At 53.4% G+C, this 25,757-nt stretch overlaps 1 protein-coding gene across 3 annotated transcripts in view; it reads right to left on the minus strand.

The window, feature by feature from the left end:
• Nucleotides 1–11,928: 11,928 nt before the first annotated feature.
• The window catches only part of DDAH1 (dimethylarginine dimethylaminohydrolase 1), a 128,281-nt gene continuing 114,452 nt past the window's right edge, over nucleotides 11,929–25,757 (minus strand). For all 3 annotated transcript variants that reach the window (XM_083157897.1, XM_083157894.1, XM_083157896.1), the window contains 2 exons: nucleotides 18,857–19,000; nucleotides 11,929–15,297 (listed from right to left, as the gene is read on the minus strand). In XM_083157897.1, coding sequence (XP_083014023.1) covers nucleotides 15,181–15,297; nucleotides 18,857–19,000 — 261 coding nt within the window. In that variant the 3' untranslated portion in view covers nucleotides 11,929–15,180. The remainder of the gene's footprint in view (nucleotides 15,298–18,856; nucleotides 19,001–25,757) is intronic.

Genomic DNA, 25,757 nt, shown 5'->3' on the forward strand with positions numbered 1-25,757 from the left:
AGCATACCCCTCTCCAGGAGGACACAATGCTCTGTTCCTGGGCTTCCCTGGTAATGTAGGATTGCCAGCACCTGTGGTGACACCTTTCTTATCAGTTACCTAGCTCCCCACAGGTGCTGGCAATCATACATTATCCATACCTCCCAGCATGCCCCTCTCCAGGAGGACACAATGCTCTGTTCCTGGGCTTCCCTGGTAATGTATGATTGCCAGCACCTGTGGTGACACCTTTCTTATCAGTTACCTAGCTCCCCACAGGTGCTGGCAATCCTACATTATCCATACCTCCCAGCATGCCCCTCTCCAGGAGGACACAATGCTCTGTTCCTGGGCTTCCCTGGTAATGTATGATTGCCAGCACCTGTGGTGACACCTTTCTTATCAGTTACCTAGCTCCCCACAGGTGCTGGCAATCCTACATTATCCATACCTCCCAGCATGCCCCTCTCCAGGAGGACACAATGCTCTGTTCCTGGGCTTCCCTGGTAATGTATGATTGCCAGCACCTGTGGTGACACCTTTCTTATCAGTTACCTAGCTCCCCACAGGTGCTGGCAATCCTACATTATCCATACCTCCCAGCATGCCCCTCTCTAGGAGGACACAATGCTCTGTTCCTGGGCTTCCCTGGTAATGTATGATTGCCAGCACCTGTGGTGACACCTTTCTTATCAGTTACCTAGCTCCCCACAGGTGCTGGCAATCATACATTATCCATACCTCCCAGCATGCCCCTCTCCAGGAGGACACAATGCTCTGTTCCTGGGCTTCCCTGGTAATGTATGATTGCCAGCACCTGTGGTGACACCTTTCTTATCAGTTACCTAGCTCCCCACAGGTGCTGGCAATCCTACATTATCCATACCTCCCAGCATGCCCCTCTCCAGGAGGACACAATGCTCTGTTCCTGGGCTTCCCTGGTAATGTATGATTGCCAGCACCTGTGGTGACACCTTTCTTATCAGTTACCTAGCTCCCCACAGGTGCTGGCAATCCTACATTATCCATACCTCCCAGCATGCCCCTCTCCAGGAGGACACAATGCTCTGTTCCTGGGCTTCCCTGGTAATGTATGATTGCCAGCACCTGTGGTGACACCTTTCTTATCAGTTACCTAGCTCCCCACAGGTGCTGGCAATCCTACATTATCCATACCTCCCAGCATGCCCCTCTCCAGGAGGACACAATGCTCTGTTCCTGGGCTTCCCTGGTAATGTATGATTGCCAGCACCTGTGGTGACACCTTTCTTATCAGTTACCTAGCTCCCCACAGGTGCTGGCAATCCTACATTATCCATACCTCCCAGCATGCCCCTCTCCAGGAGGACACAATGCTCTGTTCCTGGGCTTCCCTGGTAATGTATGATTGCCAGCACCTGTGGTGACACCTTTCTTATCAGTTACCTAGCTCCCCACAGGTGCTGGCAATCATACATTATCCATACCTCCCAGCATGCCCCTCTCCAGGAGGACACAATGCTCTGTCCCTGGGCTTCCCTGGTAATGTATGATTGCCAGCACCTGTGGTGACACCGTTCTTATCAGTTACCTAGCTCCCCACAGGTGCTGGCAATCATACATTATCCATACCTCCCAGCATGCCCCTCTCCAGGAGGACACAATGCTCTGCTCCTGGGCTTCCCTGGTAATGTAAGATTGCCAGCACCTGTGGTGACACCTTTCTTATCAGTTACCTAGCTCCCCACAGGTGCTGGCAATCATACATTATCCATACCTCCCAGCATGCCCCTCTCCAGGAGGACACAATGCTCTGTCCCTGGGCTTCCCTGGTAATGTATGATTGCCAGCACCTGTGGTGACACCGTTCTTATCAGTTACCTAGCTCCCCACAGGTGCTGGCAATCATACATTATCCATACCTCCCAGCATGCCCCTCTCCAGGAGGACACAATGCTCTGCTCCTGGGCTTCCCTGGTAATGTAAGATTGCCAGCACCTGTGGTGACACCTTTCTTATCAGTTACCTAGCTCCCCACAGGTGCTGGCAATCATACATTATCCATACCTCCCAGCATGCCCCTCTCCAGGAGGACACAATGCTCTGTTCCTGGGCTTCCCTGGTAATGTAGGATTGCCAGCACCTGTGGTGACACCTTTCTTATCAGTTACCCAGCTCCCCACAGGTGATGGCAATCATACATTATCCATACCTCCCAGCATGCCCCTCTCCAGGAGGACACCATGCTCTGTTCCTGGGCTTCGCTGGTAATGTAGGAGTGCCAGCACCTGTGGTGACACCTTTCTTATCAGTTACCCAGCTCCCCACAGGTGCTGGCAATCCTACATTATCCATACCTCCCAGCATGCCCCTCTCCAGGAGGACACAATGCTCTGTTCCTGGGCTTCCCTGGTAATGTATGACTGCCAGCACCTGTGGTGACACCTTTCTTATCAGTTACCTAGCTCCCCACAGGTGCTGGCAATCATACATTATCCATACCTCCCAGCATGCCCCTCTCCAGGAGGACACAATGCTCTGTTCCTGGGCTTCCCTGGTAATGTATGATTGCCAGCACCTGTGGTGACACCTTTCTTATCAGTTACCCAGCTCCCCACAGGTGCTGACAATCCTACATTATCCATACCTCCCAGCATGCCCCTCTCCAGGAGGACACCATGCTCTGTTCCTGGGCTTCGCTGGTAATGTAGGAGTGCCAGCACCTGTGGTGACACCTTTCTTATCAGTTACCCAGCTCCCCACAGGTGCTGGCAATCCTACATTATCCATACCTCCCAGCATGCCCCTCTCCAGGAGGACACAATGCTCTGTTCCTGGGCTTCCCTGGTAATGTATGATTGCCAGCACCTGTGGTGACACCTTTCTTATCAGTTACCTAGCTCCCCACAGGTGCTGGAGATCATACATTATCCATACCTCCCAGCATGCCCCTCTCCAGGGGGACACAATGCTCTGTTCCTGGGCTTCCCTGGTAATGTATGATTGCCAGCACCTGTGGTGACACCTTTCTTATCAGTTACCCAGCTCCCCACAGGTGATGGCAATCATACATTATCCATACCTCCCAGCATGCCCCTCTCCAGGAGGACACAATGCTCTGCTCCTGGGCTTCCCTGGTAATTTAGGATTGCCAGCACCTGTGGTGACACCTTTCTTATCAGTTACCCAGCTCCCCACAGGTGCTGGCAATCACACATTATCCATACCTCCCAGCATGCCCCTCTCCAGGAGGACACAATGCTCTGTTCCTGGGCTTCCCTGGTAATGTATGACTGCCAGCACCTGTGGTGACACCTTTCTTATCAGTTACCTAGCTCCCCACAGGTGCTGGCAATCATACATTATCCATACCTCCCAGCATGCCCCTCTCCAGGAGGACACAATGCTCTGTTCCTGGGCTTCCCTGGTAATGTATGACTGCCAGCACCTGTGGTGACACCTTTCTTATCAGTTACCTAGCTCCCCACAGGTGCTGGCAATCATACATTATCCATACCTCCCAGCATGCCCCTCTCCAGGAGGACACCATGCTCTGTTCCTGGGCTTCGCTGGTAATGTAGGAGTGCCAGCACCTGTGGTGACACCTTTCTTATCAGTTACCCAGCTCCCCACAGGTGCTGGCAATCCTACATTATCCATACCTCCCAGCATGCCCCTCTCCAGGAGGACACAATGCTCTGTTCCTGGGCTTCCCTGGTAATGTATGATTGCCAGCACCTGTGGTGACACCTTTCTTATCAGTTACCTAGCTCCCCACAGGTGCTGGAGATCATACATTATCCATACCTCCCAGCATGCCCCTCTCCAGGAGGACACAATGCTCTGTTCCTGGGCTTCCCTGGTAATGTATGATTGCCAGCACCTGTGGTGACACCTTTCTTATCAGTTACCCAGCTCCCCACAGGTGATGGCAATCCTACATTATCCATACCTCCCAGCATGCCCCTCTCCAGGGGGACACAATGCTCTGTTCCTGGGCTTCCCTGGTAATGTATGATTGCCAGCACCTGTGGTGACACCTTTCTTATCAGTTACCCAGCTCCCCACAGGTGATGGCAATCATACATTATCCATACCTCCCAGCATGCCCCTCTCCAGGAGGACACAATGCTCTGCTCCTGGGCTTCCCTGGTAATTTAGGATTGCCAGCACCTGTGGTGACACCTTTCTTATCAGTTACCCAGCTCCCCACAGGTGCTGGCAATCACACATTATCCATACCTCCCAGCATGCCCCTCTCCAGGAGGACACAATGCTCTGTTCCTGGGCTTCCCTGGTAATGTATGACTGCCAGCACCTGTGGTGACACCTTTCTTATCAGTTACCTAGCTCCCCACAGGTGCTGGCAATCCTACATTATCCATACCTCCCAGCATGCCCCTCTCCAGGAGGACACAATGCTCTGTTCCTGGGCTTCCCTGGTAATGTATGACTGCCAGCACCTGTGGTGACACCTTTCTTATCAGTTACCTAGCTCCCCACAGGTGCTGGCAATCATACATTATCCATACCTCCCAGCATGCCCCTCTCCAGGAGGACACAATGCTCTGTTCCTGGGCTTCGCTGGTAATGTAGGAGTGCCAGCACCTGTGGTGACACCTTTCTTATCAGTTACCTAGCTCCCCACAGGTGCTGGCAATCATACATTATCCATACCTCCCAGCATGCCCCTCTCCAGGAGGACACAATGCTCTGTTCCTGGACTTCCCTGGTAATGTATGATTGCCAGCACCTGTGGTGACACCTTTCTTATCAGTTACCTAGCTCCTCACAGGTGCTGGCAATCATACATTATCTATACCTCCCAGCATGCCCCTCTCCAGGAGGACACAATGCTCTGTTCCTGGGCTTCCCTGGTAATGTATGATTGCCAGCACCTGTGGTGACACCTTTCTTATCAGTTACCTAGCTCCCCACAGGTGCTGGCAATCCTACATTATCCATACCTCCCAGCATGCCCCTCTCCAGGAGGACACAATGCTCTGTTCCTGGGCTTCCCTGGTAATGTATGACTGCCAGCACCTGTGGTGACACCTTTCTTATCAGTTACCTAGCTCCCCACAGGTGCTGGCAATCCTACATTATCCATACCTCCCAGCATGCCCCTCTCCAGGAGGACACAATGCTCTGTTCCTGGGCTTCCCTGGTAATGTATGACTGCCAGCACCTGTGGTGACACCTTTCTTATCAGTTACCTAGCTCCCCACAGGTGCTGGCAATCATACATTATCCATACCTCCCAGCATGCCCCTCTCCAGGAGGACACAATGCTCTGTTCCTGGGCTTCGCTGGTAATGTAGGAGTGCCAGCACCTGTGGTGACACCTTTCTTATCAGTTACCCAGCTCCCCACAGGTGCTGGCAATCATACATTATCCATACCTCCCAGCATGCCCCTCTCCAGGAGGACACAATGCTCTGTTCCTGGACTTCCCTGGTAATGTATGATTGCCAGCACCTGTGGTGACACCTTTCTTATCAGTTACCTAGCTCCTCACAGGTGCTGGCAATCATACATTATCTATACCTCCCAGCATGCCCCTCTCCAGGAGGACACAATGCTCTGTTCCTGGGCTTCCCTGGTAATGTATGATTGCCAGCACCTGTGGTGACACCTTTCTTATCAGTTACCTAGCTCCCCACAGGTGCTGGCAATCCTACATTATCCATACCTCCCAGCATGCCCCTCTCCAGGAGGACACCATGCTCTGTTCCTGGGCTTCCCTGGTAATGTATGATTGGCAGCACCTGTGGTGACACCTTTCTTATCAGTTACCCAGCCCACCACAGGTGCTGGCAATCCTACATTATCCATACCTCCCAGCATGCCCCTCTCCAGGAGGACACAATGCTCTGTTCCTGGGCTTCCCTGGTAATGTATGACTGCCAGCACCTGTGGTGACACCTTTCTTATCAGTTACCTAGCTCCCCACAGGTGCTGGCAATCATACATTATCCATACCTCCCAGCATGCCCCTCTCCAGGAGGACACAATGCTCTGCTCCTGGGCTTCCCTGGTAATGTATGATTGCCAGCACCTGTGGTGACACCTTTCTTATCAGTTACCTAGCTCCCCACAGGTGCTGGCAATCATACATTATCTGTAACTCCCAGCATGCCCTTCTCCAGGAGGACACAATGCTCTGTTCCTGGACTTCCCTGGTAATGTATGATTGCCAGCACCTGTGGTGACACCTTTCTTATCAGTTACCTAGCTCCCCACAGGTGCTGGCAATCATACATTATCCATACCTCCCAGCATGCCCCTCTCCAGGAGGACACCATGCTCTGCTCCTGGGCTTCCCTGGTAATGTATGATTGCTAGCACCTGTGGTGACACCTTTCTTATCAGTTACCCAGCTCCCCACAGGTGCTGGCAATCATACATTATCCATACCTCCCAGCATGCCCCTCTCCAGGAGGACACAATGCTCTGCTCCTGGGCTTCCCTGGTAATGTATGATTGCCAGCACCTGTGAAGACACCTTTCTTATCAGTTACCCAGCTCCCCACAGGTGCTGGCAATCATACATTATCCATACTTCCCAGCATGCCCCTCTCCAGGAGGACACAATGCTCTGCTCCTGGGCTTCCCTGGTAATGTATGATTGCCAGCACCTGTGGTGACACCTTTCTTATCAGTTACCTAGCTCCCCACAGGTGCTGGCAATCATACATTATCCATACCTCCCAGCATGCCCCTCTCCAGGAGGACACAGTGCTCTGTTCCTGGGCTTCCCTGGTAATGTATGATTGCCAGCACCTGTGGTGACACCTTTCTTATCAGTTACCTAGCTCCCCACATGTGCTGGCAATCCTACATTATACATGAGCATCCCCGTTTGAAACCGTGGTCTCTACCTTCCCGATGGTCTGCACTGCGGTTAAGGCCTCTGGTCGGCGCTGCTGCTTGGCACGATGTCCCCTGTGTGCCCATGGGTGGCCGGCGTTGTCCCTTGTTGCCGACACGCTGACATGCCGGCTCCGGGTGGCATGGGCGCTGCCTTGACACGTGTCACCTGACCAGTCAGACCAATCCCGCTGACCATCAGCCTGACCCTTGACCTACACACCTGTGCAGCACTCAAGGTGTGTCTGTTCCCCAGCATTGATTGGTGCTGCGCCTTGCAGCCAATCACAAACAGGCAAGGGGGATATAGCTCAGGCCCTGAGCATTACTTCCTTGCCTTGAACAATTGCTTTACCTGCTCCAGAGTTTTCCTGTGTTCAGAGGAAGTTCCCAAGGCTCCGGGATATCCAGGCTCTCCTGTGTCTCTGTCTCCAGCGTTTCTCCCAGCTGCTGTTATTTACCTGGTTCATTCCATCTCCAGAAGACTCCTGCGATACCATCCCTGCAGTCGAGTATCAGGTGTCTCGCTGAGCACCTCTCTGGCTCTTAAGTCAGTTACCACTATCAGAGACTATCAACGGTACTTGTTTCCTATCTGGGCGCCCACTAAGTTAATTGCGCACCATGCTATTCTCCGTAGTGAAATCGGATCGCATCGCATCGTACACATACACGATATTGAACGATGCGATGCGATGCGATGCGATCCGATTCGATTTCCCATAGGAAACAATGTTAAATGGCTCAATTTAGCCAAATTATCATAGGAACAATAGTAAATGGGCCAAAAACACCCCTGAACATTGAAAGGTCCCCCCAAAAGTAGCTGACGCCACCCCGCCATCAACGTGAACCCGAAGCGTGGCGAGCGCAGCGAGCCCGCGAGGGGCGGCGGTACGCGTCCTCCGACCTTTTCATGCCCTACTATCCACTAGGGCGTGGAGTGAGAATAGAATAGTGTGGCGAGCGCAGCGAGCCACCGAGCCCGAAGCGTGGCGAGCGCAGCGGATACCTTCACAGGTAAACGCGTCCCTTTGCGGGCTTCCCAGGTGTCCGCGTCGCCATGGACACCTGGGAAGCCCGCGAGGGGACGCGTATAACTGTGAAGGTATCCGCGTCCCCTCGCGGGGCTCGCTGCGCTCGCCACACTATTCTATTCTCACTCCACGCCCTAGTGGATAGTAGGGCATGAAAAGGTCGGAGGACGCGTACCGCCGCCCCTCGCGGGCTCGCTGCGCTCGCCACGCTTCGGGTTCACGTTGATGGCGGGGTGGCGTCAGCTACTTTTGGGGGGACATTTCAATGTTCAGGGGTGTTTTTGGCCCATTTACTATTGTTCCTATGATAATTTGGCTAAATTGAGCCATTTAACATTGTTTCCTATGGGAAATCGAATCGGATCGCATCGTTCAATATCGTGTATGTGTACGATGCGATGCGATCCGATTTCATTACGGTGCCGTACGTAGAAAACCTGGGCGCCCAGATAGGAAACAAGTACCCTATCAACATCTTGTCCTGATCCTGTCGACAGTCCCCGTCAACACCTGGGTTGACTCACAGCTATTGTGCTCCATAGAGACTATCACACCTCCGTCCTATCTAGCCAATACACCTGTGTATACAGTACGTCAACATCTCTGTCGACATCCCAAGTCGTCAGTCCCGCATTTCCCAGACTGCCCACCAGTTACCCTGGTTTTTCAAGGCCGCCCCAGGGTCCAGTCTCCCGAGTCCCAGCCTGTGTCCAGAGGACCAGGGCAGGGGGCCGCGACCTGCTTGTCAGACGCATCTAAGTCCAAAGTCCCTTTTGGGACTCCCTGGTGAACACCGCTGGCAAGTTAGACTCCACGCCCCTGTTCCTGGTCTCCGCCAACACTCTGGTTCGCTGTGCTCCTGTTCCCTTGTGTATGTCATGCATCAAGCCTCCAGCATTCCGCTACACAGCGCCCTCCACTGGTCCACCACGGTCACAGCCGGAAACACAAAAAAACCCAGAGCTGACAGACCCCTGTGTTCCACCACCCCAGCCACACTCAGAACCCGTCTTCCACCACCCCAGCCACACTCAGAACCCCTGTGTTCCACCACCCCAGCCACACTCAGAACCCCTGTGTTCCACCACCCCAGCCACACTCAGAACCCCTGTGTTCCAGCACCCCAGCCACACTCAGAACCCCTGTGTTCCACCACCCCAGCCACACTCAGAACCCCTGTGTTCCACCACCCCAGCCACACTCAGGACCCATGTGTTCCACCACCCCAGCCACACTCAGGACCCCTGTGTTCCACCACCCCAGCCACACTCAGAACCCCTGTGTTCCACCACCCCAGCCACACTCAGAACCCCTGTGTTCCACCACCCCAGCCACACTCAGGACCCCTGTGTTCCACCACCCCAGCCACACTCAGGACCCATGTGTTCCACCACCCCAGCCACACTCAGGACCCCTGTGTTCCACCACCCCAGCCACACTCAGGACCCCTGTGTTCCACCACCCCAGCCACACTCAGGACCCCTGTGTTCCACCACCCCAGCCACACTCAGGACCCCTGTGTTCCACCACCCCAGCCACACTCAGGACCCCTGTGTTCCACCACCCCAGCCACACTCAGGACCCCTGTGTTCCACCACCCCAGCCACACTCAGGACCCCTGTGTTCCACCACCCCAGCCACACTCAGGACCCCTGTGTTCCACCACCCCGGCCACACTCAGGACCCCTGTGTTCCACCACCCCGGCCACACTCAGGACCCCTGTGTTCCACCACCCCGGCCACACTCAGGACCCCTGTGTTCCACCACCCCGGCCACACTCAGGAGCCCTGTGTTCCACCACCCCGGCCACACTCAGGACCCCTGTGTTCCACCACCCCGGCCACACTCAGGACCCCTGTGTTCCACCACCCCGGCCACACTCAGGACCCCTGTGTTCCACCACCCCGGCCACACTCAGGACCCATGTGTTCCATCACCCCGGCCACACTCAGAACCCCTGTGTTCCACCACCCCGGCCACACTCAGAACCCATGTGTTCCATCACCCCAGCCACACTCAGAACCCCTGTGTTCCACCACCCCAGCCACACTCAGAACCCCTGTGTTCCACCACCCCGGCCACACTCAGAACCCCTGTGTTCCACCACCCCAGCCACACTCAGGATCCCTGTGTTCCACCACCCCAGCCACACTCAGGATCCCTGTGTTCCACCACCCCAGCCACACTCAGGATCCCTGTGTTCCACCACCCCAGCCACACTCAGAACCCATGTGTTCCATCACCCCAGCCACACTCAGAACCCCTGTGTTCCACCACCCCAGCCACACTCAGAACCCCTGTGTTCCACCACCCCGGCCACACTCAGAACCCCTGTGTTCCACCACCCCAGCCACACTCAGGATCCCTGTGTTCCACCACCCCAGCCACACTCAGGATCCCTGTGTTCCACCACCCCAGCCACACTCAGGATCCCTGTGTTCCACCACCCCAGCCACACTCAGGATCCCTGTGTTCCACCACCCCAGCCACACTCAGGACCCATGTGTTCCACCACCCCAGCCACACTCAGGACCCCTGTGTTCCACCACCCCAGCCACACTCAGGACCCCTGTGTTCCACCACCCCGGCCACACTCAGGACCCCTGTGTTCCACCACCCCGGCCACACTCAGGACCCCTGTGTTCCACCACCCCGGCCACACTCAGGACCCCTGTGTTCCACCACCCCGGCCACACTCAGGACCCCTGTGTTCCACCACCCCGGCCACACTCAGGAGCCCTGTGTTCCACCACCCCGGCCACACTCAGGACCCCTGTGTTCCACCACCCCGGCCACACTCAGGACCCCTGTGTTCCACCACCCCGGCCACACTCAGGACCCCTGTGTTCCACCACCCCGGCCACACTCAGGACCCATGTGTTCCATCACCCCAGCCACACTCAGAACCCCTGTGTTCCACCACCCCGGCCACACTCAGGATCCCTGTGTTCCACCACCCCAGCCACACTCAGAACCCATGTGTTCCATCACCCCAGCCACACTCAGAACCCCTGTGTTCCACCACCCCAGCCACACTCAGAACCCCTGTGTTCCACCACCCCGGCCACACTCAGAACCCCTGTGTTCCACCACCCCAGCCACACTCAGGATCCCTGTGTTCCACCACCCCAGCCACACTCAGGATCCCTGTGTTCCACCACCCCAGCCACACTCAGGATCCCTGTGTTCCACCACCCCAGCCACACTCAGGATCCCTGTGTTCCACCACCCCAGCCACACTCAGAACCAGTGTTCCCTCTAAGCTGTGCGCACGTGCGCGCGCACACAACTCGACGAGCGTGCGCACAGACATTACAACAGAGCGCACAAAGCAACAGTGGTCCCTTTTTGCAGTTGTGGACTCAATGAATGTGTGTTTCACCCATTAACTACATTGTGTGCTGTGTTTTGAATGTTTAAATGTTTAATATCATTGTCATGATATCATGTTTAATATCATTTAATATCAAATGCTGAATGTAATTTTCCAGTTATATATATATAAGTGCCGCACAAAAATTTTAATTTCCTTCCAAAGTTGCACAGCCAAAATCCTTTGCCGCACACAGCCTTCGTAAAATTAGAGGGAACATTGCTCAGAACCCCTGTGTTCCACCACCCCAGCCACACTCAGGACCCCTGTGTTCCACCACCCCAGCCACACTCAGGACCCCTGTGTTCCACCACCCCAGCCACACTCAGAACCCCTGTGTTCCACCACCCCAGCCACACTCAGAACCCCTGTGTTCCACCACCCCAGCCACACTCAGAACCCCTGTGTTCCACCACCCCAGCCACACTCAGAACCCCTGTGTTCCACCACCCCAGCCACACTCAGGACCCCTGTGTTCCACCACCCCAGCCACACTCAGAACCCCTGTGTTCCAGCACCCCAGCCACACTCAGAACCCCTGTGTTCCACCACCCCAGCCACACTCAGAACCCCTGTGTTCCAGCACCCCAGCCACACTCAGAACCCCTGTGTTCCACCACCCCAGCCACACTCAGAACCCATGCGCAAAAGAAAAACCACAGGGAAAAAACACAAAATTGCACTTTACAATAAATTCAGGGTGATATTTATTAATCAACAGGAAGAAACTAAAGATGAAACAAGACTGAACCGTGATGTCACAGTGTGATGTCACTTATAGATATTTGGTGACACCGTGGGTGATTAGTGACAGGTGGGTTATACAGTAGTGTCACATACAGGGTTCCTGTACAATACGGCCACGTCCAGCCACACACTATACACTATAGGTACACGGTCACTGGCAGTGCACTGGGCACATAGATATGGGCTGGTGGCCCCGTGGGTGGTTATACAGTAGTGTCACATACAGGGTTCCTGTACAATACGGCCACGTCCAGCCACACACTATAGGTACACGGTCACTGGTGGTGCACTGGACACTTATTGTCATCTACGGGAGATCCAGTTGTGATTATTCTGGTAAATACCTGAGTATACCTATGTCACAGCATAGATAATGGCAGCAGTATCACAATATACACTGATACAAAGAGGTCACTTACCCGGAATAATGTCCCTATTGCCACTACTAAATATACAGCTGGAATATCACAAGATTCATTTGGTTAATTCAATCTAAATCCACAGGGTTACGTTACTGTACACATAGCAATAAGGAGACGGGAGGGTGACAGTCATCAGCATCAAATTCTGGGTATTGTTATGGCAGCAATATATATAGTATATAAAGCAATACGTAGTATTGTGCACGGGCCAGACGGAAGCAGGTCCTGGTGGCATCCTAAGTATCACCGTCACCTGTCAGAAGAGCCCCCCCCCCTTCCCCCCCTCCATCCAGCTGCTTTTTACTGTGTGAGTACTTTTGGGCTCTGGACATTGGAAGTGTGACATCATAACTATTCACTAGTCACAGCTTCAGATATTGGAAGTGTGACATCACAGGTGCGTGCCACACAGCGTCAGATATTTGGAGTGTGACATCACAGCTACGGGCCACACTCACATTCTTCGGTAATAAAGGATACATATATATATATACATACATACAATTCCAGGTGGAACGCGGAAGTGAGGTGGTGGAACGCACGGAAGACGTTCTAGCCTGTACTTCCGGCGCCACATTGAAGTTGGAGATGCGACTTCCGGGTAATGGAGCGGCGATGTCCGGGGCTGAGCGCGGGAATCAGGTGAGTATGAAGGTATTTAATGTACTGCATCTGTGTATTGTTCGTGTTGTTCACTTGTCTGCACTGTTAAGGGCTGTGATCCTGAGGAAGGGGGAGAGCCCCTAAAGCGCTTGATCATTTGCTGAATACATTTTTTCTGCTATTCACCTCCTGTGTGCCTCCGTTATTGGACTCTATATACATACATATGTACACATGCTGTAGTGTAACATAGACTTGCACATTTCTCATAGTGGCAAGGATCGGGGGGGGTCATATAAACAGAACGGTTGTCAGATGGATCTATATCTACAGTATGTGGCATTTATAGGCTTGGGCAACAGCTGTCATACTAAGAGTATGGGCAGGGAGGTGGGTGCACCACCATGATACAAAACACACATGGGCAAATATACACATCAAGCTCCAATTATCCCATTAACATTTGATTCTTCTCCATATATGAAAGACTGGGAGGAGGGAACTGACATCTATCACAATGAACATAAATCGGCGATATCTGTAAAACGTGGCAGTTAGGAGCTGGTTGGCTGGTACTTTATTTTCGTCCACTTTCCAAGGCTTAGTACATAGATCTGGGCTAAATTTTGCGCCAGTTTCCAAGATTTTGCTGAATAAGTCAAATTACTTTGAGACGCAATTTCAGTCCTGCTCAGAATGAGCCCCAAATTCTGCAACAGGTGTGAAATAGTCTTTCCTGTAATGTAGCCTTTTATATGCAGACACAGCCGCAGCCAGAATATAGGCAGCAGCATGTCATTTTACTCAGCAAGGTCTGCTTGTGCATTTTATTCACATAGTGATGTGACTGAGATAATGGAAAAAGTTGCACAAAGAGACGCTTAGCGCTACCGAGGAAGCTAGACGTATGATGCGCACATGCCGCTGTCGCATACAGGAAAATATGACCGCAGTCTAAGTGACGGCGGGGGCTGCGTCAGGGTGTTGGAAATGCATTGGGAGGTCTGTGACGCAGTGTTGTATGGGCATTGGGCCTGGACAATGGAGGAATGTCCGGACGGTTTGCTTAGGCAGGACGTGGCGGCTGTGTGGCGTCACGCACAGCCGCTGTTTCACCTATATTCAGTAATGGGATGTTCTAAGTGAAGCCCCCACATTATATCGTATCTCCGTCCTCAGCTGGACCTGTATCAGCTACAGCAGGTCATGTGACGTTATCGGTGCAGGGTCATGTGACGCTATCAGTGCAGGGTCATGTGACGTTATCAGTGCAGGGTCATGTGACACATAAACTGTGCGCTCTGACAAGGGAAGCAAGACACTAAGAAATGACACCTTCATTCTGCCACAGTGGAGGCAGACGTATGGACGGTGCAGTGGGTGTTAGGAAGAGTCTGAATCACAGTGACAAAAGTATCAAATACCCCATGGTACGTCTGACAGTCACCCCCACACGGATGAGCTGCAGCTGGAGGGGGAATTATTTTGTCATTTTTCAAACTAAATATAGGCGACACTGTGGGCATTACTGTGGGCCTAGCGGGCGACACTGTGGGCATTACTGTGGGTGACAGTGGGCCCAGCGGGCGACACTGTGGGTCTAATGATCACTATATGCTATTGGAGAGTGTTCCCCCTGTACAATGCCAAGCCCCTTATCACCACACAGGTCACCCAGACAGTGCCACCCTGGCACTGCTGCCACCACAATCTCCTGTACAACCACGACACTCACTAAATCCAGGTTTCAGTCTAAAACAACTTTGCTAAAATGACTAATAAACTCTTCACTATGAATGTTCCCTCCGCCTGTGCCCACTGGGGGGCGCTGTGTCACCATGATGGCCACCGCTACTGCGAGCATGTGACGCTTTCAGCTCATTCCCGTGATGATAAAAAAACATTTATGCGACAACTAGAAAACATTGCAAACGATTTCAGAATCAGCGCGGTGTCATCCGTTCCCGGAGACAGAGCGAGCGAGATATTGGCGAGATCAGGGACACTGGAACTGCTGTATGTAGGGTGACAGGTGAGGATTTAAGGCGTTTCTTATGTGGCGTAATGACTTGGTTAGTGGATCTAGCCCTCAGGTTATCACTTAGTGTTAGATTGTCGGGTATAGGGCGATGCGTCAGCCGCTGCAGCACGGGTGTCAGCCCGTCACACTCAGAGGTCGGGGGACTTGTTGATGATTAGGGAGCAGCACGTCAGGCACCCGTCCACTTTGGATAGCTCCGAGCTGGCAACGGGGATCAGCATGTGGTCCTTCAGCTTCTCAAACACCTGCATGGGCAACATAAAGGCAGCACGGTGAGAGGTGACAGTAGGGACAGTGATGGAGGTGACAGTGACATAGCCATGGTGATACCCAGCACACGGGCCCACCCATAGCCTTGGTGATACCCAGCACACGGGCCCGCCCATAGCCTTGGTGATACCCAGCACACGGGCCCACCCATAGCCTTGGTGATACCCAGCACACGGGCCCACCCATAGTCTCCGTGATACCCAGCACACGGGCCAGCCCATAGCCTTGGTGATACCCAGCACACGGGCCCACCCATAGCCTTGGTGATACCCAGCACACGGGCCCACCCATAGCCTTGGTGATACCCAGCACATGGGCCCACCCATAGCCTTGGTGATACCCAGCACACGGGCCCACCCATAGCCATGGTGATACCCAGCACACGGGCCCACCCATAGCCTTGGTGATACCCCAGCACATGGGCCAGCCCATAGCCTTGGTGATACCCCAGCACATGGGCCAGCCCATAGCCTTGGTGATACCCCAGCACACGGGCCCGCCCATAGCCTTGATGATACCCCAGCACACGGGCCAGCCCATAGCCTTGGTGATACCCAGCACACGGGCCCGCCCATAGCCTTGGTGATACCCCAGCACACGGGCCCGTCCACAGTCTTGGTGATACCCAGCACACGGGCCCGCCCATAGTCTTGGTGATACCCCAGCACACGGGCCCATCCACAGTCTTGGTGATACCCCAGCACACGGGCCAGCCCATAGCCTTGGTGATACCCCAGCACACGGGCCCGCCCATAGCCTTGGTGATACCCCAGCACACGGGCCCGCCCATAGCCTTGGTGATACCCCAGCACACGGGCCCGCCCATAGCCTTGGTGATACCCAGCACACGGGCCCGCCCATAGCCTTGGTGATACCCAGCACACGGGCCAGCCCATAGCCTTGGTGATACCTCAGCACACGGGCCCGGCCATAGTCTCGGTAATACCCAGCACACGGGCCCGCCCATAGCCTTGGTGATACCCCAGCACACGGGCCCACCCATAGCCTTGGTGATACCCATCACACGGGCCAGCCCATAGTCTCCGTGATACCCCAGCACACGGGACCACCGATAGCCTTGGTGATACCCAGCACACGGGCCCGCCCATAGTCTCCGTGATACCCCAGCACACGGGCCCGCCCATAGCCTTGGTGATACCTCAGCACATGGGCCCGGCCATAGTCTCCGTGATACCCCAGCACACGGGCCAGCCCATAGCCTTGGTGATACCCAGCACACGGGCCTGCCCATAGCCTTGGTGATACCCAGCACACGGGCCTGCCCATTGTCTTGGTGATACCCCAGCACACGGGCCAGCCCATAGCCTTGGTGATACCCAGCACACGGGCCAGCCCATAGCCTTGGTGATACGCAGCACACGGGCCCACCCATAGCCTTGGTGATACCCAGCACACGGGCCAGCCCATAGCCTTGGTGATACCCAGCACACGGGCCAGCCCATAGCCTTGGTGATACCCAGCACACAGGCCTGCCCATTGTCTTGGTGATACCCCAGCACACGGGCCAGCCCATAGCCTTGGTGATACCCAGCACACGGGCCCGCCCATAGCCTTGGTGATACCCAGCACACGGGCCCACCCATAGCCTTGGTGATACCCCAGCACACGGGCCCGTCCACAGTCTTGGTGATACCCAGCACACGGGCCGCCGCCCATAGCCTTGGTGATACCCCAGCACACGGGCCCGCCCATAGTCTTGGTGATACCCCAGCACACGGGCCCGTCCACAGTCTTGGTGATACCCAGCACACGGGCCGCCGCCCATAGTCTTGGTGATACCCAGCACACGGGCCAGCCCATAGTCTCCATGATACCCAGCACACGGGCCCGTCCACAGTCTTGGTGATACCCAGCACACGGGCCAGCCCATAGCCTTGGTGATACCCAGCACACGGGACCACCCATAGTCTTGGTGATACCCCAGCACACGGGCCCACCCATAGTCTCCGTGATACCCCAGCACACGGGCCCGCCCATAGCCTTGGTGATACCCAGCACACGGGCCAGCCCATAGCCTTGGTGATACCCAGCACACGGGCCCACCCATAGCCTTGGTGATACCCAGCACACGAGCCAGCCCATAGCCTTTGTGATACCCCAGCACACGGGCCAGCCCATAGCCTTGGTGATACCCCAGCACACGGGCCCGCCCATAGTCTTGGTGATACCCCAGCACACGGGCCCGCCCATAGCCTTGGTGATACCCCAGCACACGGGCCCGCCCATAGCCTTGGTGATACCCAGCACACGGGCCCGCCCATAGCCTTGGTGATACCCAGCACACGGGCCAGCCCATAGCCTTGGTGATACCTCAGCACACGGGCCCGGCCATAGTCTCGGTGATACCCAGCACACGGGCCAGCCCATAGCCTTGGTGATACCTCAGCACACGGGCCCGGCCATAGTCTCGGTGATACCCAGCACACGGGCCCGCCCATAGCCATGGTGATACCCCAGCACACGGGCCCACCCATAGCCTTGGTGATACCCAGCACACGGGCCAGCCCATAGCCTTGGTGATACCCAGCACACGGGCCCGCCCATAGCCTTGGTGATACCCAGCACACGGGCCAGCCCATAGCCTTGGTGATACCTCAGCACACGGGCCCGGCCATAGTCTCGGTGATACCCAGCACACGGGCCCGCCCATAGCCATGGTGATACCCCAGCACACGGGCCCACCCATAGCCTTGGTGATACCCAGCACACGGGCCAGCCCATAGCCTTGGTGATACCTCAGCACACGGGCCCGGCCATAGTCTCGGTGATACCCAGCACACGGGACCACCGATAGCCTTGGTGATACCCAGCACACGGGCCCGCCCATAGTCTCCGTGATACCCCAGCACACGGGCCCGGCCATAGTCTCCGTGATACCCCAGCACACGGGCCAGCCCATAGTCTCCATGATACCCAGCACACGAGCCCGCCCATAGTCTTGGTGATACCTCAGCACACGGACCCACCCATAGTCTCGGTGATACCCCAGCACACGGGCCCACCCATAGTCTCCGTGATACCCCAGCACATGAGCCCGCCCATACTCTTGGTGATACCTCAGCACACGGACCCACCCATAGTCTCGGTGATACCCCAGCACACGGGCCTGCCCATAGCCTTGGTGATACCCCAGCACACACACGGGCCCGCTCATAGTGACCCAGTACACAGGCGCCAGTGTATAGAAGACAGACCACAGGGTACATACTATCACTGAGCCCCTGGTGTACATGCACCTACCCCCATACAGCACAGGAGGAGCAGGTCATCCTCCGTAGAAAAAAGGGTAGGACATTGCCCGCACTGAGCACTGGGGGCTATTTGCTTCCATCCGCCCCTAGCAGTGGCAACTGTATCTGCCCTCCGAGGATAGAGATGTATGCAGCGAGGATGCACAGAACCACCCGCACAAGCCCTGGGGACATGCGAATGGATGGCAGGGATGGCAGGGGTGGCAGGGACTGTAACGTTCTGGGCCTCAGTCCTGCTTGCCCTCAGATGGGTATAACGCACCTTCACGCTGTCGGGCAGTTCCTCGGGGGCTCGGTGCAGGAGGACGTTTCCTTTGCCAGGAATGTTTAGGTAGATGCAGTTGGCGGCGGCGTCATCGGGGACGGTCAGCTTGTCGTAGCGGTGGTCACTCATCTGCTGCATTGTCTGCAAAACAGCGGCTCACATTACGTCATTGCTGCCATGTTACGTGTGGCACTATCCCCCCTCCAGCAACTGTATACATGGCTAATGGGTCTGCCGTCGCCTGGACGTGGTGTCACAGACAGACCTGTATATGTGACACGTCATTATATCATCACACACATGTGACACGTCACTATATTATCACACACATGTGACACGTCATTATAGCATCATACACATGTGACACGTCATTATATCATCACACACATGTGACACGTCACTATATTATCACACATATGTGACACGTCATTATATCATCACACACATGTGACACGTCATTATAGCATCACACACATGTGACACGTCATTATAGCACCATACACATGTGACACGTCATTATAGCATCATACATATGTGACATGTCACTATATTATCACACATATGTGACACGTCACTATATTATCACACATATGTGACACGTCATTATATTATCACACATATGTGACACGTCATTATATTATCACACATATGTGACACTTCATTATATTATCACACATATGTGACACGTCATTATATTATCACACATATGTGACACGTCATTATATTATCACACATATGTGACACGTCATTATATTATCACACATATGTGACACGTCATTATATTATCACACATATGTGACACGTCATTTTAGCATCATACATGTGACACGTCATTATAGCATAACACATGTGACGCGTCATTATATTATCACACATATGTGACACGTCATTATATTATCACACATATGTGACACGTCATTATATTATCACACATATGTGACACGTCATTATAGCATCATACATGTGACACGTCATTATAGCATAACACATGTGACACGTCACTATATTATCACACACGTGACACGTCATTATAGCACCATACACATGTGACACGTCATTATAGCATCCTACATGTGACACGTCATTATAGCATCGCACATATGTGACATGTCACTATATTATCACACATATGTGACACGTCATTATATTATCACACATATGTGACACGTCATTATACCATCACACATATGTGACATAATGTACCCGGCACCCCCCTCCCCCCTGTACCCTGTGTCTGTATTATAACACTGTCACAAAGTGCTGCGTTGTTACATTGTTCTATGGGACATATTGGTGTAATGTACCCGGCACCCCCCTCCCCCCTGTACCCTGTGTCTGTATTATAACACTGTCACAAAGTGCTGCGTTGTTACATTGTTCTATGGGACACATCGGTGTAATGTACCCGGCACCCACCTCCCCCCTGTACCCTGCGTCTGTATTATAACACTGTCACAAAGTGCTGCATTGTTACTTTGTTCTATGGGACACATCAGTGTAATGTACCCGACACCCCCCCTCCCCCCTGTACCCTGTGTCTGTATTATAACACTGTCACAAAGTGCTGCGTTGTTATATTGTTCTATGGGACATATTGGTGTAATGTACCCGGCACCCCCCTCCCCCCTGTACCCTGCGTCTGTATTATAACACTGTCACAAAGTGCTGCGTTGTTACATTGTTCTATGGGACATATTGGTGTAATGTACCCGGCACCCCCCTCCCCCCCCTGTACCCTGCGTCTGTATTATGACACTGTCAAAAAGTGCTGCGTTGTTACATTGTTCTATGGGACACATCGGTGTAATGTACCCGGCACCCCCCTCCCCCCTGTACCCTGCGTCTGTATTATAACACTGTCACAAAGTGCTGCGTTGTTACATTGTTCTATGGGACACATCGGTGTAATGTACCCGGCACCCCCCTCCCCCTGTACCCCACGTCTGTATTATAACACTGTCACAAAGTGCTGCGTTGTTACAATGTTCTATGGGACACATCGGTGTAATGTACCCGGCACCCCCCTCCCCCCTGTACCCTGCGTCTGTATTATAACACTGTCATAAAGTGCTGCGTTGTTACATTGTTCTATGGGACACATTGGTGTAATGTACCCGACACCCCCCCTCCCCCCTGTACCCTGCGTCTGTATTATAACACTGTCACAAAGTGCTGCGTTGTTACATTGTTCTATGGGACACATTGGTGTAATGTACCCGGCACCCCCCTCCCCCCCCCTGTACCCTGCGTCTGTATTATAACACTGTCACAAAGTGCTGCATTGTTACATTGTTCTATGGGACACATCGTGTAATGTACCCGGCACCCCCTCCCCCCTGTACCCTGCGTCTGTATTATAACACTGTCACAAAGTGCTGCGTTGTTACTTTGTTCTATGGGACACATCGGTGTAATGTACCCGGCACCCCCCTCCCCCCCTGTACCCTGCGTCTGTATTATAACACTGTCACAAAGTGCTGCGTTGTTACATTGTTCTATGGGACACATCGGTGTAATGTACCCGGCACCCCCCTCCCCCCCTGTACCCCACTTCTGTATTATAACACTGTCACAAAGTGCTACGTTGTTACATTGTTCTATGGGACACATCGGTGTAATGTACCCGGCACCCCCCTCCCCCCTGTACCCTGCGTCTGTATTATAACACTGTCACAAAGTGCTGCGTTGTTACTTTGTTCTATGGGACACATCGGTGTAATGTACCCGGCACCCCCCTCCCCCCCTGTACCCTGCGTCTGTATTATAACACTGTCACAAAGTGCTGCGTTGTTGCATTGTTCTATGGGACACATCGGTGTAATGTACCCGGCACCCCCCTCCCCCTGTACCCCACTTCTGTATTATAACACTGTCACAAAGTGCTGTGTTGTTACATTGTTCTATGGGACACATTGGTGTAATGTACCCGGCACCCCCCTCCCCCCTGTACCCTGCGTCTGTATTATAACACTGTCACAAAGTGCTGCGTTGTTACATTGTTCTATGGGACACATCAGTGTAATGTACCCGACACCCCCCCTCCCCCCCTGTACCCTGCGTCTGTATTATAACACTGTCACAAAGTGCTGCGTTGTTACATTGTTCTATGGGACACATCGGTGTAATGTACCCGGCACCCCCTCCCCCCCTGTACCCTGCGTCTGTATTATAACACTGTCACAAAGTGCTGCGTTGTTACATTGTTCTATGGGACACATTGGTGTAATGTACCCGGCACCCCCCTCCCCCCTGTACCCTGCGTCTGTATTATAACACTGTCACAAAGTGCTGCGTTGTTACTTTGTTCTATGGGACATATTGGTGTAATGTACCCGGCACCCCCCTCCCCCCCTGTACCCCACTTCTGTATTATAACACTGTCACAAAGTGCTGCGTTGTTACATTGTTCTATGGGACACATCGGTGTAATGTACCCGGCACCCCCCTCCCCCCCTGTACCCCACTTCTGTATTATAACACTGTCACAAAGTGCTGCGTTGTTACATTGTTCTATGGGACACATCGGTGTAATGTACCCGGCACCCCCCTCCCCCCCTGTACCCTGCGTCTGTATTATAACACTGTCACAAAGTGCTGCGTTGTTACTTTGTTCTATGGGACACATCGTGTAATGTACCCGGCACCCCCTCCACCCCTGTACCCTGCGTCTGTATTATAACACTGTCACAAAGTGCTGCGTTGTTACTTTGTTCTATGGGACACATCGTGTAATGTACCCGGCACCCCCTCCACCCCTGTACCCTGTGTCTGTATTATAACACTGTCACAAAGTGCTGCGTTGTTGCATTGTTCTATGGGACACATTGGTGTAATGTACCCGGCACCCCCCTCCCCCCTGTACCCCACTTCTGTATTATAACACTGTCACAAAGTGCTGTGTTGTTACATTGTTCTATGGGACACATCGGTGTAATGTACCGGCACCCCCCTCCCCCCCTGTACCCTGCGTCTGTATTATAACACTGTCACAAAGTGCTGCGTTGTTACATTGTTCTATGGGACACATTGGTGTAATGTACCCGGCACCCCCCTCCCCCCTGTACCCTGCGTCTGTATTATAACACTGTCACAAAGTGCTGCGTTGTTACATTGTTCTATGGGACACATCAGTGTAATGTACCCGACACCCCCCCTCCCCCCCTGTACCCTGTGTCTGTATTATAACACTGTCACAAAGTGCTGCGTTGTTACATTGTTCTATGGGGCATATTGGTGTAATGTACCCGGCACCCCCCTCCCCCCTGTACCCTGCGTCTGTATTATAACACTGTCACAAAGTGCTGCGTTGTTACATTGTTCTATGGGACATATTGGTGTAATGTACCCGGCACCCCCCTCCCCCCTGTACCCTGCGTCTGTATTATAACACTGTCACAAAGTGCTGCATTGTTACATTGTTCTATGGGACATATTGGTGTAATGTACCCGGCACCCCCCTCCCCCCTGTACCCTACGTCTGTATTATAACACTGTCACAAAGTGCTGCGTTGTTACATTGTTCTATGGGACACATCGGTGTAATGTACCCGGCACCCCCCTCCCCCCCTGTACCCTGCGTCTGTATTATAACACTGTCACAAAGTGCTGCGTTGTTACATTGTTCTATGGGACACATTGGTGTAATGTACCCGGCACCCGCCCCTCCCCCCTGTACCCTGCGTCTGTATTATGACACTGTCACAAAGTGCTGCGTTGTTACATTGTTCTATGGGACATATTGGTGTAATGTACCCGGCACCCCCTCCCCCCTGTACCCTGCGTCTGTATTATGACACTGTCACAAAGTGCTGCGTTGTTACATTGTTCTATGGGACATATTGGTGTAATGTACCCGGCACCCCCCCCTCCCCCTGTACCCTGCGTCTGTATTATAACACTGTCACAAAGTGCTGCGTTGTTACATTGTTCTATGGGACAACATCGGTGTAATGTACCCGGCACCCCCCTCCCCCCTGTACCCTGTGTCTGTATTATAACGCTGTCACAAAGTGCTGCGTTGTTACATTGTTCTATGGGACATATTGGTGTAATGTACCCGGCACCCCCCTCCCCCTGTACCCTGCGTCTGTATTATAACACTGTCACAAAGTGCTGCGTTGTTACATTGTTCTATGGGACATATTGGTGTAATGTACCCGGCACCCCCCTCCCCCCTGTACCCTGCGTCTGTATTATAACACTGTCACAAAGTGCTGCATTGTTACATTGTTCTATGGGACACATCGGTGTAATGTACCCGGCACCCCCCTCCCCCCTGTACCCTGTGTCTGTATTATAACGCTGTCACAAAGTGCTGCGTTGTTACATTGTTCTATGGGACACATTGGTGTAATGTACCCGGCACCCCCCCCCCCCCTGTACCCTGTGTCTGTATTATAACACTGTCACAAAGTGCTGCGTTGTTACATTGTTCTATGGGACATATTGGTGTAATGTACCCGGCACCCCCCTCCCCCCTGTACCCTGCATCTGTATTATAACACTGTCACAAAGTGCTGCGTTGCTACATTGTTCTATGAGACACATCGGTGTAATGTACCCGGCACCCCCCTCCGCCCCTGTACCCTGCGTCTGTATTATAACACTGTCACAAAGTGCTGCGTTGTTACATTGTTCTATGGGACACATCGGTGTAATGTACCCGGCACCCCCCTCCCCCCTGTACCCTGCGTCTGTATTATAACACTGTCACAAAGTGCTGCGTTGTTACATTGTTCTATGGGACACATCGGTGTAATGTACCCGGCACCCCCCTCCCCCCTGTACCCTGCGTCTGTATTATAACACTGTCACAAAGTGCTGCGTTGTTACATTGTTCTATGGGACACATCGGTGTAATGTACCCGGCACCCCCCTCCCCCCTGTACCCTGCGTCTGTATTATAACACTGTCACAAAGTGCTGCGTTGTTACATTGTTCTATGGGACACATCGGTGTAATGTACCCGGCACCCCCCTCCCCCCTGTACCCTGCGTCTGTATTATAACACTGTCACAAAGTGCTGCGTTGTTACATTGTTCTATGGGACATATTGGTGTAATGTACCCGGCACCCCCCCTCCCCCCCTGTACCCCACGTCTGTATTATAACACTGTCACAAAGTGCTGCGTTGTTACATTGTTCTATGGGACATATTGGTGTAATGTACCCGGCACCCCCCTCCCCCCTGTACCCCACGTCTGTATTATAACACTGTCACAAAGTGCTGCGTTGTTACATTGTTCTATGGGACATATTGGTGTAATGTACCCGGCACCCCCTCCCCCCCTGTACCCTGCGTCTGTATTATAACACTGTCACAAAGTGCTGCGTTGTTACATTGTTCTATGGGACACATCGGTGTAATGTACCCGGCACCCCCCTCCCCCCTGTACCCTGCGTCTGTATTATAACACTGTCACAAAGTGCTGCGTTGTTACATTGTTCTATGGGACACATCGGTGTAATGTACACGGCACCCCCCCCTCCCCCCCTGTACCCTGCGACTGTATTATAACACTGTCACAAAGTGCTGCGTTGTTACATTGTTCTATGGGACATATTGGTGTAATGTACCCGGCACCCCCCTCCCCCCCTGTACCCCACGTCTGTATTATAACACTGTCACAAAGTGCTGCGTTGTTACATTGTTCTATGGGACACATCGGTGTAATGTACCCGGCACCCCCCTCCCCCCTGTACCCTGCGTCTGTATTATAACACTGTCACAAAGTGCTGCGTTGTTACATTGTTCTATGGGACACATTGGTGTAATGTACCCGGCACCCCCTCCCCCCTGTACCCTGCGTCTGTATTATAACACTGTCACAAAGTGCTGCGTTGTTACATTGTTCTATGGGACACATTGGTGTAATGTACCCGGCACCCCCTCCCCCCA

This window comes from Crinia signifera, chromosome 8 (genome assembly GCF_055691185.1).
Source record: "Crinia signifera chromosome 8, ASM5569118v1, whole genome shotgun sequence".
Taxonomy (NCBI): domain Eukaryota; kingdom Metazoa; phylum Chordata; class Amphibia; order Anura; family Myobatrachidae; genus Crinia; species Crinia signifera.